The sequence below is a fragment of the Microchirus variegatus genome (assembly GCF_963457635.1).
Source record: "Microchirus variegatus genome assembly, chromosome: 20".
Lineage (NCBI taxonomy): Eukaryota > Metazoa > Chordata > Actinopteri > Pleuronectiformes > Soleidae > Microchirus > Microchirus variegatus.
Window position 1 is genome coordinate 9,622,499 of NC_139821.1, and position 19,608 is coordinate 9,642,106.

Sequence of the window (19,608 nt, forward strand, 5' to 3'; positions counted from 1 at the left end):
CTATTCCCCGAAGGCTACGTTGGACGTCTGATAGAAAGCACTAGGACACGTCAGGGTCATAGTGATGCGACGCTGTTGCTAACTGGGGTGAGTGGCGGCATCGAAAGCACAAGGACGGAACAGGGAGAGTCCAAGGACTGTGGAGAGAGGGGAAAAAATGAGAGATGGACTGACTGGAAGTTCAACATTAAGTATTGATCTCAGGATATGTGTGCTCATTGTTATCAGTGGAGCGTAAATGTTTTGGTCTTAGAGTCAGCAGACAGGACTCGGGTGAAGCTGTGGAGATGCACTCGCACACTCACACACTGCAGCATGTCCTACTTACTGTACCTCAGTGTGTGTGTGTGCGCGCGTGCATGCACAAAACTTATTTGTCTGTGTGGTGGCATGTGTCATTTGTTCCCCCTAAAATCTCATGGTTGTCTTCCCATCACTTCAAATATATATATAAATGAAAAGAAGCTGAAAATGATGTTTTTTGGAAAGCTCTAATTTTTGCATGATATTTAAAAATACCTTATTTGTTCTTGGCTTTGTTTTTGTCATAGCAAAGCTATTCTAGAGAAAAGCATTAATGTCTCAGTGTGCACAGACTTGTCTGTTAGTGTGTGCTTTTTGTGCAGGTGGGTTGTCATTGTATACCAATGAAATTAAGACTTTTTAATTTTCCTTTCTTAAACCAGGGACAAACAACATTTGTGGCATTTTTCGTCTAATAATCTACGTCCATACGAACGCGCCCAAGAACCACAAGAACCCTCAAATGCACCCATCATGCACATTATAAATATGACGTTGAAAATTGTAAAACATTGTTAGACTTTCAAAGAGGTGAAAGTGAAAGTTTCAAATACTGTATACTCATTCAATAATAATAAAAACAGCAATGCTTTCCAAGTTTTTGTGGCTTCTAAATACTGAGGTAGTGTATATGATAGATTTGTGTGGGTATAGTCTAAGAGTAAACCCCCCCCCCCAGCAAATGTGCATTTATGTGCACAAGCATCTGTTTTTGAGCTCAGGCGTCTCACCTGTTTCAGGCGTGGCACACGAGGGTCCCAGCAGAGAGAATGTCAATCATATTGATGCTCGAGAATCAATATTACTTAAAGTAACCTGAATCTGAATATATGAAAAACATAAATATTATGTTGTTGAATTAATTTTAGTAGGTGGATGTGGAGGAATTGAAGGCTACAACTACGGTAAAACTTTACTAACGCAGCCCGTATGAACACCCTCACCTAGGGTTGACTGACGAGGCAGTGCATCGGAAACATCCATGAGAGACCATAGTTAGGATTGTAATTAGCGATTCTGCTGGTGTGTGTGTGTGTGTGTGTGTGTGTAAGGGTCTGTGGAGTGCATGTTAAAAACAAAGCACTAGCTGATAATGTGTCCATTGTGGCAGGTGCATTAAGGCCCTCTTTGTCTCACGGCCTACAGGGCTAATGATTCTCTAGCAGCAGGTGAGAGGGAAAAAGCCTCTCTCTTTCCCTCTTTTCCTCTCTCCACCACTTGTCTTTCCCTTTATCTTTCTTTACCTCTGTCTCTCGCTCTCTCTCTCTTTTGCTCACTTGTTTTTGTTCTTCAGATTTCCTCTCTTTCGATTATCAGCTTCTCTCGTTCCAACCCTCTCTCCTGCTGATGCGGCCATTAGGCTGAGCTGCCACTGCCTTTATTACAGCAAATGGACTTTAAATGAGCTTTATTGTCATGTTGGCCAGCCAACTGAATCTCTCTCTCTCTCTCTCTCTCTCTTTCGCTCTCTCTTTCTCCCTCTCTCTCTTTACCCCTCTTTCTCGTCTGACCCGAACCTCCCTTAAACAGAGGCCCCCAGCATTGAGAGGCTGTTGTCGAAGGACTGGAAGGATAAACTTTTGGCCATGGGCTCAGGGCACATTGGAGAAATTAAAGGTACAGTACAACTAAACTGAAGTGACCTGAAATTCGCTTAATCTTGACTGACATCTCTTTGATGTCCGTTTATGTAAAAACGTCCACAAGTCCCGTTGAGTTGCATGATCTCCAAACTAAATGTCTTTCTCAGTGCCGCTTTTCTCTATCATGGATGCACTGCAAACAAAGTATAAGTAGCTGACACTACTTTACTTTACTTTATGTAAATAAACAATAAACCGACATAATTAAACAGGCAAAGAAGAACCATTGATATGGCAAATACCTACGATTCCATCTTTAAATGTTCCATTTGCTTTATATCAGGTGCAACTACTTCTATAAACTACCCTAGAACCTTTAAAGTATTTACATGCCAAATACTGACAAGTAGTTAAGTCCTTAAACGTAGGCTTGAATGTAACATTTTATGGCACATGCAAGAGCAATTGTATCAGCTTGTAAGTAAAGGGTAAGGAATTGGAGTTAAAATAAACGGAAATTGACTCAATCCAATTGAACTGATTGACCAACAAGTCAAAAAGTCAGTGACATAACTGCTAGTTCATCAGCTCTGTGTTAATCCCAGTGTTAATCACCCATTTTATCTGCACCAGCCCTTCTTAACATCCTCGAGCGAGGCGTACAGAGCAGAACAGAGGGCAGGTTGTGAAACAAGAAGTTAACAAGAGAGCTGCTGCGCTGTGAGTGAGCAGAAGCGAGGATCAGAGAGACAGAGAGAGCTAAGGGAAAAAGATGTGAGAGAAGCAGAGAAAGGCAGTGAGAGGTGGAAGAGATTGGCTGTTATTCCCCGTAACTCCAGGGCAAAGCCGTCGTTCTCCTCCAGTAATTGAGCTTCATTAGGAAGCAAAGCAATACATGTACATGCAATCAAAAGGCCTCGCGGAGCAGCATGGCCATCGAGAGGGGGGCTCCATTGATCAAACCCCATTTTTCCCAGCTCCCCTGCCATGCTGACATTTCTGTGTTGGGGCTTCCTGCCTGGCGCACCACACACCAACAGCTGGGAACCAATATCAGATTCAGGAGTGCGTGTGTGTGTGCGTGCGCAGTATGTCCATTGTCCATGTGTCTGTCTCAGTAGTGCTTACATAATACAGTGTGTCTTTGAGTGTGAATTATTATTGCCATTGCCCGTTATTGAGAGGGGGAAAAAAAGAGAAATAAGTTGAAAGTTGGGTGTTGTTACACCAGATAAAGTTGGAATTAGTGTGCGCGTGCATATTTGTATTTGTTCTTTCACTTTTACTTCCATTGAAGACCTCTTTGCATGAAACAGTCATTTTGAATCTCCTGCTCACTCATGGTTGTCGCAGTTCACACCTACAGCATACACACATGCAAACATAGACTGTACAGTGACCAGAATAATCATTATTTGCTTACACAATATACTGAACAACACTTAAAATACAACATTAGAATGCTGCTAAATTGTCTTATATATTCTCATCTGTCTGTCATGTCTGATAACTCTGGAAACTTTTTAAATCTCCACTGCAATTTAAAATAAATCTCTTTGGGCTTACATAAAACTTGGCTACACAAGATGAGTTTTGAGATATGTGCACACAGCTGTATTTGGCAGGATTAAACTCTCATCCTCAGCGACCACATCAGCAGCCTGCTGCCTCTCACGGAGCAACCTGTTAAGAAGAGCTGCAGGGTTCATTACTTTGGTCAACAGTATAGTGTCAATGGGTGCAGAGGAATGACAAATATAACTAATGTATTAGGAATAAATTATTGTCTTCCGTTATTTCCACAGAGCCAGCGATGCTTATTTAACTCTGTGATATTACTCAGTGTTACAGTCGGTATAAACTGTAGAGAAGCTGCACTGCAAATGTATGCAGTTAATTTTAATATAAGTGAGATTAATTTAGGCTAATTTCCAATCTTCCTGTCCAGTCTTTTCTCATGTCCTCTCAGTTATAGTTTATGTTGAATATTGCATCAAAGCCTTATTTTAAATATACACATTACGCCACTTTCATACTCTTTCATACATTTTCATAACCTGCATCTGATTAAAATGCAACCCACTTAAATAAACTAGCTTTTGTTACTCATCAGCTGAGACAGGTTGTAGTAAAAAGGATTAAACAACAAGGAAGACAAATCTTAACTCGGTTCTGTAGACAAAGTTAGTTGAATAACTGTGCATGGTTGCAGTAACCTGATTTTCCCAATGTGCTTTAATCAAACTGTAATGTTAATAAGTTAATATTAATTTAATTTGATTGTTTATAGTAATTGGGTTATTATGTTTATTGAAATATACTTAATTATACTTCCAGGCTCTTTCCTGTCTGCATTCTTTTACCTTTCTCCCCTTGTCCTATCATCTCCTCTTCCACTTCTCTAACTCCCGTATCTTGCCTTCACCAGCTTCTCTTCGCCTCTCATGTTTGTCTTACTTTATTTCTCCTCTCTTCTCTTCCTCTCCCAAGCTTGTTCCTTTTCTCTGCAGCCATCTCATCCCCACACCTCCCTCCCTCCCTCCCCTCCCTCCCTCCAAGGTAGTTATCAATGGAGCCAGGGTCATTAATTAGCACTGTGAACATGTTGACAAGTATTACATTGTTACAAATTGGTTAATTAAGCCATAGTGCGAGTTATGTGTGTAAGAGAGAGAAAAAAGTGAGGGTTTGTTGCTGGTTCGCTGGGTTTGTAGGTAAGCACAGACCACAGCAATCTGCCTAAGGAGGACTTTGTGTGAACTGATGGAGGAAACCAGTTATCGATCCACCTGTCTGCCTCGCAGCAGCTGAGAAAACAGGCCAACGGCAGCTGATTTATGGGGTGAACACAGAAAATCTAAATGGGAGAGACGGAGCAGCTCATGAGAGTCCCTGGAATCGCGTCTCAGTTAGGAAGTGTGTTGTTGTCTTGGATTCCTCCTCCTCTTCTGCAAATACCCGGGTTTACTGATAAAAGATCCACAGCTGACAGTGGGATTGAGAACAGCTTGTAGGAAAAGAATAGACTGGCTGTCTTCTTTTTCACACCTTACCATTCAGACTGCCTAACCTACCCCCACCCACACCCACCACAAAACACACACACACACACAGTTTTACACAGAAGTACCTAATTTAACTATGTTTGCATTTGTGCATGTGCATGGATGTGTGTGTGTGCATGTGCAAAGGGGGGTTGACCCCAACAACAAAGACTCCTTTGATCCATCATTTCACCTTTGCACCCCCATCTTTTTTTTTTCCTCTTGCCCCTTTCCTCCCTACCCCCACTTGAACAGGCTAACATTTTTAACACAAGGCTCTTTCTTGTCTTGGTCAGCTTTGGCTACACACACACACACACACACACACACACACACACACAGACGAGCATGGACACACAAGCACACACAAGCACACACACTCTCTCACCCTGGCCCTACAAAGGTGGGTCTGTGAGTCAGGACAGCAGTGTGTTTATTTTTCCAGCGGCCAGTGCTCCCGACAGTTGCCGTTATTGTTCATTGTTGGTGGATGGATGGAAAGTGTGTGTGTGTGTGTGTGGGGGGGGGGGGGGGTAGTCGGCATTGGTGGGCAGCAGAGGCAGGCAGGGGGTGGGGGTGAGAACGGGGTGGCTACCAACAGGGAGGACAAATGGATGAATCTCACCTTCCCGAGTGGTCAAAGGGCAGGTCAGCATCTGTAGCTTGTTGCCTTCACTCCCTGCATCCTCTCGTCTGACTCCCTCTTTCATCCCTTTGTCTCTCTTTTTTTCCCTCCTTGTCTTCCCTCTATTTCTTCTTTTTTCTTCTCCCTCTCTATTTCTCATCTGGTTTGACTGGTCCAGGAATGCGGCCTTGTTAACGGAAGAACAATGGGGGATTGTGCTATTCCACACATGCACGCACGCACACACACACACACACACACACACACACACACACACACACACACACACACACACAGCAAAGTCATGTAGGCAAACTTTGGTACATATGATGAGACATGAGCGCACACACTCGTGCTGATTGTGCCTCAGTGTGCCTCTCTCTAACTACATCCTGTTGAATGATTTTAGGCAGTGTGTGTGTGTGTGTGTGTATGCGTGTGCACGTGCGTGCATGTGTGTAATGGAGCTGGTATGTCAGGATCTAAGGAGTCAAAGGTCAGGGCATGCTAAATGTGAGCAGGAGGTTGGCTGACTGCAGGGTAAACACAGACCAGACACGGACACACAGTCTTTCTCTCTCTCACTCTCACTCACACACACACACACACACACACACACACACACACACACACACACACACACACACACACACACACACACACACACACACACACACACACACACACACATAACAAATGGAGATTTATATCAATGGTACAGTTGCCGAATTTACCACCAAATTAGAAACATTTTAAAACATTTCTCTAACTTTCAGGGATTCATTTAAAATTTTAAACCTGCTATAGATGTATTGTGTTTGTTAAACATGACTAAATCTGGCTTTTTTTCAATGCCAGAATTGCTCTCCTAATTTCAATTAAGCAAAAAAAATAACCACAGGCGAGAAGTTCTCAGAAATCACTGCTGGTGCTGTGTGCTCAGAAAAACAAGTCAACATCTGGCTTCACAACTCTGCAACATATATATGCACCTTCCGCTGCTGTGCCCCCTCTTACGTCCAGAAACCCCTAACCAGTCATATATTAAGTTGACCAACAAGCCATGGATAACCTTACACTGCTTTGTTCTTCCTTTCTCGTTTCCTTCATGCCTCTGACCTCTGACCTTACCCCCGCTATCCTCTCTGACTTTTAAGATAACCATGAAAATGTCACACAGAAGAAGACTTATTTCAAAATGTCAGTCTCAGTAGTTTAGTCGTAGCTTTTGGTGATGACTGCTTTAAGTTTCACTTTAAATATTAAAAGAAGAAAAACGGTGATTTTACACATTTTTCCGAAACATCAGATTGCAGATTGTCGTGCCTTGCTGAAGGACTCGACAGCAGGCACATAATTAACAACATCAAGTTGTAATTTGACTTAAGGGTGAACCACAGATTCCAGTCAGCATTTGTAGCATTTGGTTTACTGTCTGTATATTTTTCTGTTGAATCTGAACAGCTTTCTGGTGCATCTTAGTTCCTCTGTTTGAAATCTTAAGCAACCATAACACAAAAACAACAGCTTTTTAGCTGCACTAAGCAGTTTCATACTCGGGTTTTAGAGTGTAACCTCAGCCAAGTCTTGCACTCATGTTTAGAGTGCTACCATCTCACCTTTGACTCCTGTTCTCTCCCCCCTCTTGCCCTATAGGTACCCCAGACAGCTTGGCGGAGAAAGAGCGCCAGCTAATGGGCATGATTGGTCAGTTGAGCAGCCTGAGGGAGCAGCTCCTGGCGGCCCATGAAGAGCAGAAGAAGCTGGCTGCTTCACAGATGGAGAAGCAGAGGCAACAGATGGAGCTTGCCAAGCAGCAACAGGACCAGGTACAGGAGCATGCTGCATGAGAAATGTATGCCTAAGCTGCAAAATCAATCCCTTAATCATAACAGTCATTTTGCACAGCTTAGTATATGCTGAGCACATGATTCTTGTGTCGAAACAGATTAGTTTCTTATTACTTAGCAATTATTTCTTCAAACTTCAAACACCAGAATATTCCAGAATATTCTAAAATACTAACCCCAGTGGAATTGTTTGTAATGCATTTTCCCCTCACTGATTCCACCCCTTAAAGATTCCTGTGCATTTCTGGTGTTTGGCCAGTAAAAACTACTCACAGGAACATGATTACATAGTGATTTGGAATCAAACCCGCCGTGCAATACGTAGACTTCCAAACACACACGCGCTGGGGCATCACAAATGGTCATCGGAACTCTTCACACATACGTCTGAAGTTTTACGTGGGCTCACACTTAAGGTGGAAAGCAACAAATCACGCAGGATTTTTCTCATACACTCACACACACAGTGTTCATGCAGCCAGAGATGTTGAGCTTTGGCAGCATGGACACAGGAACATTGCGCAGGAATGAGCTGAGGGTATGTCGTGTTGCAGCATATGTCGCTGAGACACACACACACACACACACACACACTTTCACTCACTCACTCCAAGCTCCCAGGCAAGAGTCTGCCAGGTATTTGCATAGAGAAGGGTTTTCCGTCTTTGTTGTGCTTTTTCGCTCTTGGAAAGCTTGAATTTACTAAGACGACAACATACACACAGCTGTAAGGACAAATCGCCTGTGACAAACACAATACCTTACAGTGCCCTTGGCTGCATCCCGCACCAGTGCACGCTGAATAAGTCCTGCAGTATGAGAATGTGGAAACACTTGTGTAATTCCTTTCCACTCAATGAAGCACTGGAGAGTTTCTGCACTGGAGATAATTACATTTTAGGGATGCAGTTGTGACAAGTATGAATAAAGAAGAGGCAAAATAAATTGATTTATATGTTTTCTTTGTTTATACTTAATTTCACATGGAAGTCAATGAGGTTAAAATCTTTTTTGTGCATGACAAGTGTGACCAAGCCATGTCAGTTTACAGCACAAACAAATAACATCACTCCTGAATTGAATTAGTTTAATCATTATTTTAAGTGTAATTTCTAGATACAGAACATTTGTTTGACTAATGTCCATTTGGCTCTGAGCTGAGTCCAGATGAGATGAGATGTTTAATATTTCAGAGCAGGCCGTCAGCATTGTCGTGCAACTGGGGCCTCAGAAACCTGCAGATGTGTCTCAGCTCCCATAGGCCCTACGCATACATGACACACACACACATACAATATATACTGTACACTGTAGAAATGTGTTGTGTGCTCTGTTTTTCAGATTGCCCGGCAACAGCAGCAGCTTCTGCAGCAGCAACACAAAATCAACCTCCTGCAGCAACAAATTCAGGTGAGGATGGTTTGTGCATGTGTGTGTGTGTGTGTGGTGGGTAGTAAAGGGTAAAGGGAGAATTTCATTTTGTGTCTGTGATTGTTAGAACTTTTCTTTGCTCAATCATCACTATTTGGGCCATTTTTCCTCCCCTTCAACACACATTGACACATACTTACAGCCTGTGTAATCACATAAAAGTGGTCAGTCTGTCTGGAAAAATCAGAAGTAGGGCGCTGGCAAGCACAGTGTATGCATTTTAAGTCTTTATTACATAAATCAAAGTTGACACATCAAACTGTCAGTGAAGCACACTTCACTAATGTTTATTCCATTGTGTCTGTCAGTGATTGTGAGGGTGTTTGCACAGACAGAGAGAAAGAGAGAGAGCGCAGTAGATTGGCTGGGTTCAGCAACAGCTGCGTTGAACAAATCTAGAGTCAGTCAGAAGACACAAGTGAGATGAAGTAACAGGCTGCTTTTATTTTTGAGACTTTTCACAGCAACAGTATATTTAAACAAATAAAACGGCACCTGTGCTCATAAAGTAATCTGCGGCTAATTAACTTGGATGCAATTTGTACCTGGCCTTACTCGGTCATGTCTTGGATATTAGAACTCAACAGGTCAGCTTGAATGAGTCTGTACAATTATTAAAAACAGTACATTTTATTATTTTTCAAACCACAATCCCTTGATGCTTGTTTTCCTGGCTTAAGAACAGGACGGGATCACGTTTCGCTCTCTTTTTGTGACCTGACATACACAGGAGTTTTCTCTCAACAAGAACTAAAACTAGGAAAAACAAACAATGTTGACTCTCTCATTTGGAGCCTCTGTGTTATGATGATGATCCACAAATCTAATCATGTAGGTTATGTGCACACATGGAACTGTGTCTTCTTGTACAAACAAAAATCTACAAAGTTAATGAGCTAAAAAGTCCTCTTTAGTAACAATCTATGTCTGTAGGTCTAGAGAAAATGGGTGGTGTTTCCACTTAAAAATGGATGTATTGTCCATTTTTTGGGGGGCTACACTGGAGCCTCTATGTTGGTCCAGGTGGCTTTGAATGAATAGCGCAGGCCTTTGTAAAGGCAGACGACACTGAATTTTGAGCTAAGAAAGCAGGGCTTTGTGTCATAAAGAGACACCCTGTCCAAGAAGGAACACACACACATTCCCTTTCCTCTGGAGAGTTTAGCCATACACAGTTTGGGTGATAAGAGACCTTGTGATAGCATGTGTGTCAGAATTGTGTCTATGTGTGTCCGTGATGCTGCGTAAAGCAGCTGTGTTTATTTGCTTTGTGCCAGTCAGATTCTGAATTGTTTTCTGTTTTGTCCCCTCGACAAAATGGGAAAAAGAAGAAAGTACGTTTGTTTCGGGGGATTCCTCTGTGCATTCTCCAGAGTCATCTCCTCACCCGTTTGTGTACGTGTGTGTGTGTGTGTGTGTGTGTTTGCCGCAGCTGTGTGTGTTAAGCTATAAACATGTCCGCTCATGATTCACTCCCTCACGACCCCGCAGAGACAAAGCTCGCTTTTCCCATGACTTTGCAACCTTTTCCCAAACAAGCGTCTCTCCATTGAACGGGCCCAACAATAGTTTCTCACAAGCAGTGGCAGCTGAAGGCAGCCTCGTTAAGAGAGGGAGACACAATCGACGGGCTCATCACAGGAGCACAAAACGCACACACACATCCGCATATATCACACACATCAAAGTATGCACAAACACCGACAACAGTGGGAAATATGGGCCTTGAGTCCCTCACACACACACACACACACACACACACACACACACATATATCGCAAACAGTCACAGAGAGCATTGCATCCTCGCCTGATGATCAAACACACACTCATCATCAAAGACTTGGTTGAGAAACGCACTGCTTAATCATTCATGAAGAGATTGTCCGCACAATCCCACAATACAATGGCCTGCCAGAGAGAGGGCACCAGGTTCACTATGTCGGGTTTGTGTGTCCGTGTGTGTTTTTTTTTTGTCTGTATGATAAGCCCCTCATGATTGCATTTCTCCCGAACAAGGCTGAGTTCAGCTGTGTGTGTGTGTGTGTGTGCGTCCTTGGCTTTGTTAGACCCAAACCCCGAAAGGCCTGTGAAGAATGCTTTCAACCGTCCACTTGGAAGAGGTGATGAAATGAATAATCAAGCTCATGAAAAACAGAGGAGAGTGACACACACATGCCTCATGAAAGGAGGCCAAATTATTTATTGTCCTCGCGTCCGATTCCCTATTTTTTCACACCCCCGAAACCCAAATCAAGCCACCGATATGGGTGTTAGCCTCCACTATTTAGGCCAATGGCCCTCGCTGAAGGTAGTTCGAGCCAACAAGAGCGCAAGATATTTTATGAGGCAGGCGCAACAGCGACACTAATCACATACAGTATAAACAACACAGGCATGCGCCAGTCATTAGCTCACAAGTCACTAATTGATTCTACCTGGTAATATCCATGAAATAACAACAATTATGATTCATTTATTTTGCACACACACACTCACACTCATTATTATTTTGCACCAAATCCACACTATGTAATCTAAGTAAACCTCTATTCTGACTAATGCTCTGATGCTGACCAACCTAATCCAAACAATGTATCCCCCTGGAAATTGACCGTTACATTCGTGATAGTTTTGCTTGGTCCAAGAGAGCAAACACAAGTTGCTTTCACAAGAAATTCAAAATAATGTGTGTATTAGTAGACTCCCAGATACAAACACACACACACACACACACGCACTCCCACCCCCTGCTAAGGGCCTTCTTGTTAAGCTCGAAGGGTTGAGTGCACTTCCTCAAACTTCCCTTTGCTTTCCCTCTCGTCTTCTCTCATTCTAATTAAGTGACTTGTCTCTGAGGCTCCCTCCGGTGTTGCCGGGAACGACCGCTGCTGCCGCGCGGGGAATCGCGACAGGGATGAAAGGAGCTCACCTGCCGAGCAGCTCGGAGCTTACCTTGAAAACATGCACACATTTCCATAGAACGACACATAACGCAATGTATATTAAAACAGAGGACTTGAGGGGACAAGTGTGTCCAACACATGCACACGCACACTGTCAAGTTGGTCCTGTTCTGTGGTGGTGCCTCTTTAAGCTCATGGAGCACCACCGTTGCCATAGGTGGGAATCAGCAAAGCAGACGGAGAAGAAGAAAAAGTGAGGGGAGAGAGGAATGAGTGAAGCCACCTGATGCTCTAACTAGTTGAAGAGTGGCTAGACATGCTGGCGAGAGCAGTTAACAAGCTCTTTATTAAAGCTAATCGACATTGGTAACTCAATCAAAATGACACACACACACACTTCTCACAGTGTAATACCAGATGCTCGCATAAGCTCAGCCTCTGTCTGTGCCGAATAGTTTTAATTGAATTTGTGAAAAAGAAACGGGGGGGAAAAAAAAAAAAACTAAAGCAAAACCTCTGCAAAGCATCTTTTTCAGTCACTTTGACACAAAAATAGTCACTGGATAAATGAAGACACAACACAGCAGTACCTCTGGACTCTGTGCACAGGAGCATCTAACCCAATTGCCTGTGTAATTGTTTAATCGCTCCCATTACTCTGCAAACCAGTGTAATTTGTGTTTTACTTGCACAATCGTACGTACTAAGCTGGATCCTGACCATCCAGCCGTTTCCACTGAGACCGACCCTCGCTCGTATGATTTCTACTTAATGTATAGACACACAGACGTACCTGGGTGTGTGTGGGTGTGTGCACGCGTGGTAGCCTGTGCTGTTGTGACATGAACTGTTGGCCGTACTCTCACAGCAGGCTGGCCTCTAATAGCCCCTGTCCATAGAAATGTAATGGATTAATATTAAAAGCCAGCTATCGCTCTTTGTCCCTCTCTTTTCCTCTCTCTCTCTCTCTCTCCAAATTAATTATTGGTTCTATCGCTCACACGTCCCCTCTTCAGCAATAGGTCATCCAGGTCTTGCATTAATTGCCGGAGCATATGGTCGCCAACAGATTTTAGCTGTGGGACTCGCACTTTAGTGGGGGCTATTTTGCGCACTCAGATGAGAGCCATATTGTGCGTCGCTGGCAGCTATTGTTCGCCGCATTAACTTCATAGAGCTAATTACTCCCCAATAATAACTTTACCTTGGAGTTTTTAGCACACCGCGTGCCAACCAACCTGTTTCGCACCCCATATGTTAATTAGCGGCCACATCTTCATTATGCCGCAGCGGCGCTTTAAGTTCAAGCTGTGCCGCCTGGCGCGTGGTGAACGCAGCCTCCACTCGCTGCCAATTATCCAACTCTTGCTCCTCTCTCCATTTCTCTTTCTCTCACTCTTTCATTCTCATGTCTCTGTTTGCCGTTTCCTTCCTGAGAAGTTCTTTTGCCAGGGCAAATCATCAACCTCTCTCCTTCGTCTGTCCTCTTTGACCCTGGGAAAGTTTCACACTTGCCTTAGTATATGATATCTTTTCCATTCACAGGTTGTTGTTGTTTTTTTTGCATAAGATATCACTGATTAGACAATTTTTTACTTCATTTCTTTAAGGTTTCTTTGGAGGAGGGGTGTGTGGATAAAAAGTGGAGCCTCTAATTCTCCACATCAGTAGCACTGTGATGTTTTGTCTGTGTGTTGTAGGTTTTCATGTTCACTTTGGGCCTGATGTGAAACAGAAGCTGAGGAGTGTGTCATTTCCCAAGAGCATGCTGTTTCAGAAGCTCCTTTTTGTGGGATGTGGAGATGATAGTCTGATAGTTTTGGCCTCTCTCCTTTTTCTCTCTCTCTTGGTTTCTCTCACCCTCACTTTCTCTCACTGTTTTATTTACTCTTGTCGTTTCATTTCTGTGTCTGATTCACATTCTCTGGTTTGGTCGGGGAGAGCTCTCGTTCATGTCTTTTCCTCTGGCTTTCAAGGTTTACGTTATGATTAGTGATCACGAGGCAAACACACACAGCCCATAATCCACTTAAAGGTATTGCATTTTTGTATATCCAGTATTAGGACAAATATATCATTAAGTCATTTTGAAGAAGGTAATGTAGGAATGTACAAGAAGCCATGGAGTAGACAAACCTCTCTCTGTCCCATACACTCTTACCCCAATGCAAGCATACACACACACACACACAGTCCCTTGTTTCTCCTTTTTACTCTCAACTGCGTGTGTGTGCGCGTGCTTATCAGCACAGCAGCTGTTACACACATATCCAAATCACCTCTTATAACAACAACATATGGGAGGGAATGACTCTCCCAAAAACTATTCCTTCTGCTGTCTCTCTCTCGCTGTCTTTGTATTTCAATCTTTTATTCTTTTGTGTCTCTTTCTTGCCATTCTGCACTTTTTTTTCCTTCTTCTTTTGCTCGAGCTTATTCCATTTTGGAGACTTGAATGTATTGTGCAACAGTTCCGTGGGCTTATAAATGTCTTCCTATTGTAAGCAGGCTTTTTGTTATGAGACAGAAAGAGGCAGAGATTGAGAGGAGAAGATATGGATGCCATTAAAGGATCTTCTGTAATATTTTCATCTGCAAAAAAAAGAAGGCAAAGCCTCGTGCACACAAACCCGCGCACATAGATGTTCAACAGTACAGTTTATTTCCGTGTCTATATGTACAGTAGGTATGTACTACAGCTTTTACAGACTCATCCTCTCTTCTCCTCTCCTTGTGTCCTCCTCCTTCTCCTCCTCCTCCTCCCTACGGTACATTACAGTATTGCTAGCCAGCTCCACTCCAGCATATGTCCAATTAGGCCTGAAAGGCAAAGTGGAAATGTTCTGTCTGTGATTCATCCCCGCAGGGGTCCTGTCCGAGCGTTGTGCTGGAACGCCTCTCCCTTCTGATCGCGTGGCACAGGCGGCTCAGTGGTTTATGGTTAACCAAAATGGTGGAGTAATTATTGTTTTTGGTGTAAGGGGGGAAACGGGATCTGCTTGAAGAGAGCGCTATTCCCCTGCGCTGTGATAGTTTGATTACAGTGCTGCCGGCTGCCGCATGCCGACACACTGGAGCGGGGGGGGCAGGAGGAGGGTAGGAGGAGGAGGAGATACACACACACAGGTATTTACAGTACACATGCGTTCATATGCCTGGGGAAACTTGAGTGTTGCGCACACACACACACACACACACACAGGGAAAGCTGGGAGCACTGCTCGCTCTGAGTGACAGCAGCTCGCTCTCTGTTTACCTGTCTGAGGCACGAGAACCACTTCAAGTGCCCGTATCACTGAGATATTACCTGATTGTGTCATGGCACCACCGCATTCCCTATGATTGTGGAGCCATTTCCAGCCATTTCCATCAATCCAGATCAATTTTACACATCAAACAGCTTTTACCTGCCGATTGTCCTATTCAGCCATTACCTCTCTGGCCTCCCAGCAAATAAGAGACTTTGGAAGGGAAATGAGTTGAAAAGAGGGGAACAAAGTGCTTTGCAATGGGAAGTACAGGTCAAAGGCATAAAGACCCCATGAAGGATTTAATTTAAAGGGACAACACTACCATTTTAACACATGCAGTTTAGGTAAGACATGTCAGCATGTGAATCCAGTTTTCTTCTCCCCATTTCTAGTAGACACTTCAAACTCCTAACAAAAAGCTTTAAGGGTGTGAAATACATGAGCAGATATTTTCAGACATTTGATTTGAACACATTTTTATGTTCAGACATCAATGTAGGATGTCTAAAAGCAGCTAAGCAACCAGGCTCTAATGGAAGATCTATCAACACGTATCAGGTTTCCACTGTGATACATGAGGGAAAGAATGAATGATTTAAAAAGTTATTTTTTATTTCTTCATTTTTTTTTTAAATATGGAAACATTCATTGAAACAAATCTTCAATCCAGCTCAGGTGGAACCCCAAAATAGTTTTGGTTTTGGCAGCAGCTGCTTTTATGACATTTACAAATCTGAGAACATGTATGTCAGACAGAAATACCTGAATGATGAAACAAAAAGATAACGCGCAGAAGCGATTTGCTAAATAAGGGATTACATTGCATGACCTGCCTTTTCTGCCTCGTTCTATTTTATCTCAGTACAGTGTAGGCGCTGCATTGTTGTGTTGTCGCCATGCCCAAACATTCAAAGCTGGTGCCAAATGGAAACACCAGAATATGCCAAAACAAGTTAATAAATGAAAAGAACATACCAGACTGTGTTCACCTACACAGCTGAAGAGTTACTGGGGCTCTACTGATTGATTACTGTGAATCTTTTTACAGTAGTTTATGAATAAACATTGATATTCTACTTCTGACGGTTTAACAACCTGCCATAATATGCCCAGGATTTGGCTTGAGTTCATTCGCTTTCTTCATGATTGTTGGTTTCTTCATCATAACGGCATTAAATTTCAGCTTTTTTCAGATAAGATCCCTTCTTCTCCCTCTTCACCTTTTTCCACTTTCCCTCTTCTCCTCACTTCCTCTCCTCATCCCTTCATATCGTTCCTCTCAAACTGTCAGTCAGTCCATCACACGCAAGTCTTTGTGTGTTGTTTTTGGCAGAATGCTGTTTAGTACAACCATCTGTCCTACTTTTCTCTTTTTCTGTCTTGTCTCTCTCTCTCTCCGTCTCCCCCTCTCCTGTCATCCCTGCCAAAGCCACCCATCGGAGGAGCTTTTTTCTGCTTCTCCTTTTAAAATCCTGGAAACCTTGTGAAGTCGTATGGCTCTCTGCCGACGTGCGCAGGGAGAGTTTTTGTGTGTGCGCCTGTGACTGTGTGTTCGGTTTGTTGGTGAGGATGGGGTGGAGGGGGGGGGGGGGGTTGATGTGGGGAGATGGGAGAGAACATCATCTTCCAAATAAAAGGAAAGGGCCAGCTGCTGTGAGAGTGCAGCGAATTGTCTTTGTGACTTGCTTTTGTCTCAGAATTGAGAAGATGTGAGTTTGGAGTGTGAGTGTGGAATAAACTTCTGTAAAAATTCGATGTATTTATATTAATGTGAGAAATTCTTATGATGTAATTCATATATAACTCTTAAGTGCCTTAGCCCCGTATCCTGTTCAGCAGCGTCTATGGATGGTCACTGGAAGAGATGCCAAATAAGCTCATTCTCTGTTCTCTCCCTTCTCTCTTTCCTCCCTTCACCCTTCCATCTCACCTACTTTACCCATTCCTCCACCTACTTTATTAGCAGGTCCAGGGCCAGCTCCCTCCACTGATGATTCCCGTCTTTCCTCCGGACCAGAGGACTCTGGCAGCGGCTGCAGCCCAGCAAGGCTTCCTCATGCCCCCCAGCTTCAACTACAAGCCTGGATGCAGTGGTAATGTCCACACACGCAAAAAAAAATGCACTCAGACACACTTGTACATTCATAAGTAGGTGTGATTTACTGAGTCAAAGCAGCTTTTATGTGTGACGTTTCAAATGTTTTTCATCGAGCAAGGTAGAATTTAACCATTTTCCCACACAAGGACTCGGATTGTTTCCCAAAAGAAGAGCTCGCCCCAACAGCAACAGCTCTCTCTTAATAGAAAAACCAGTCCAAATACACCCTTCCTGTTTACACTCTCAACCTCTTTCTCTTTATCTCCCTCTCTTGCAGTCTTTTTGGCTCCATCCTTTTGTCTTGTCTATTTTTTGATGTATAAAAACAACGAAATGCAGGACTTTTTTTTGGCTATCAAGCTCCGGCTGTGTGGCAATGTGTTGTTTATCATGATAGAGAGAGAGAGAGAGGGAGAGGGAGAGGGAGAAAAGGGTGGGTGCATGCCAGGGGATGCTGGGAATAAATGCACAGTGGGGGGGGGTTAGCAGAGGGAGAGGGAGGGTGGTAATGTGACCTGCCCCAGGTTCTCCTCACATTAACACAGGATGCAGCCAGAACATGTTTCCAACACAGCCCACACGCACACACAACAGCACACACATACACACCCAATCACAATCTCACAAGCAGCCAGAGATTGCTATGTGATTTTTACAAACACAAAAAAAAAAAATACAAAAGAAGAAAAAACTTAAACACAGATATGCCAGCATGCACACAAACACAAGCTTGTGCATATTCCTCCGTCCCCCCCAAACTTCCTTTCACAGCTTCCCAAACAAGTCCATTCCATTTTAATTAGTGCCATCTTCACCCACGCCCACTACCCACGTAAATACCGTCAAGTAGTGGGCCTGTCTTTTCACTGCCTCCGCCAACTCCAACCGGAATGGAACACCACGCCAGGCCGAGCCGCCCCTGAGAAAACTCTCTGGCAACTTTCTAACTTGTTGTGAGTCGATGTAGTTTTGGTGCTGCAGCTCTAAATAGGACACGTGAAGCATTGTGCTCTGACATATTCTCACGGCACTTCATAGAGAATAGATTTTTTTATCTGCAGTGTATGGATTTCCATTCTGTTTTGGCTGTCTTGTCTAAACACTTGTTGAACAGTCGCACAGAACATGTCAAGGTGCTAAAGATAATTGCCATCTATATTTCATACATTAAAAGAAACATTCATACGTTATAAACAGCAGATGGTATGCTACATAATTGGCTGATTTTGTGTTTGTAGAATAAAGAAGCAAAACATGTCATTGTTGCATTAAGAATTCCTCTACCACACCTGGATGTGATGCTAGTCAATTTCAGAGTACCTCCTCTGCACATCCTTTATGCTTAGTGGTAAGTGCAGAGTGGGTGCATGTACCATGTTTCACATCTTCGGTATAACAAGGTCAAGGTTTGAACTGCTGACCTCCCACTTCAAATTGACTGATAAAAAACAGAGCTTTATGTTAGAAATCAGTTTTGCCCCTTCAAGTTATCGATAAACATTAAAAAGAATATATATTTGTGCAAAAGTTGACAGTAAAGCAGTACATTTGTGTCTTTCTACGTTCCATCCATCTCCCTCTTCCGTGTGTATAACAGTGAACAGTTTCGGCCTTGTCCATCAAGGTCCCTGTCCCCAAGCCAAGAGCAACATGTTTGCTTTCCTCTGTCCTTCTGTCTTTTGTTAGAGCAACCCCCAGGAGAAGCATAAATATCCACCCAGCTCATGTTTGCCTGGGGAGCACAGAGAAAAGATCCATCTCCTAGAATACACAGTCCTGAAATAATTCCTTAATTCCTCCTGCCCTCCCTCCCTTGGTGGAGAAAAGAATTTCTCAGCTTCACTTTTTATTTTTTTTTAAGGACCAAGTTATATGGGAAAGTATGTTGGACTGAGAAGTCGAGCTTATGCAAAGCACATACACACATTTACTCTGGTGCACACATGCACAATAGAAGGTCCCGAAAGGGCCAAAAGGCAGACCAAGGTCAGCAATGTGAGGTCAAGCCCTGTGAACATTCCTAAAGTTTCTCCATTAAAGAGTGAAGTTTATTCAACAAGAAACTAAGCTCCATGTACTTTTTTGCTGCCACACATTTTATTCAGTATGATCTTCGTAAAGTGCAGTTTCCCTCCTCCCCTCTCTCCTCTTCCCTTCATCCTTGACCTTTCTCTCCTAGCCCCCACCCTCGCTCTCTGAGTAATTACAACTCGGCCTATCTGCACCTGGTCCCACTAATATTCTGAACTTGTCCTTTTCTGCCTGATTTCTACCTGCTCTCCTGTCATGTCCACTCTACATTGTTCATCCATTTATCTGTTGATTTATCATTCCTGGCAGACTGTGGAGGGAGGGTGGGAGCAAAAGGAGGCGGAGAGTTACTTGTAAAGAGATAAAGATGACAACAAGTGGGACACAAGGAGAGGAGAAGAGAGTGATCAGCAAGAGAGAGACTAAAAGCAGACTTCTCCCAACAAAGCAGTAGAAGAGACAGCGAAGAGGAGACAAAAAGGGAGAG

At 43.3% G+C, this 19,608-nt stretch overlaps 1 protein-coding gene across 1 annotated transcript in view; it reads left to right on the top strand.

Annotated features, from left to right (window-relative positions):
* Positions 1-19,608, top strand: part of sox5 (SRY-box transcription factor 5) — a 77,581-nt gene that overhangs the window by 36,862 nt on the left and 21,111 nt on the right. The window contains exons 4-7 of the mRNA XM_083906914.1: positions 1,834-1,920; positions 7,212-7,384; positions 8,747-8,815; positions 16,956-17,085. Of these exons, the coding sequence (XP_083763040.1) occupies positions 1,834-1,920; positions 7,212-7,384; positions 8,747-8,815; positions 16,956-17,085 (459 nt within the window). The remainder of the gene's footprint in view (positions 1-1,833; positions 1,921-7,211; positions 7,385-8,746; positions 8,816-16,955; positions 17,086-19,608) is intronic.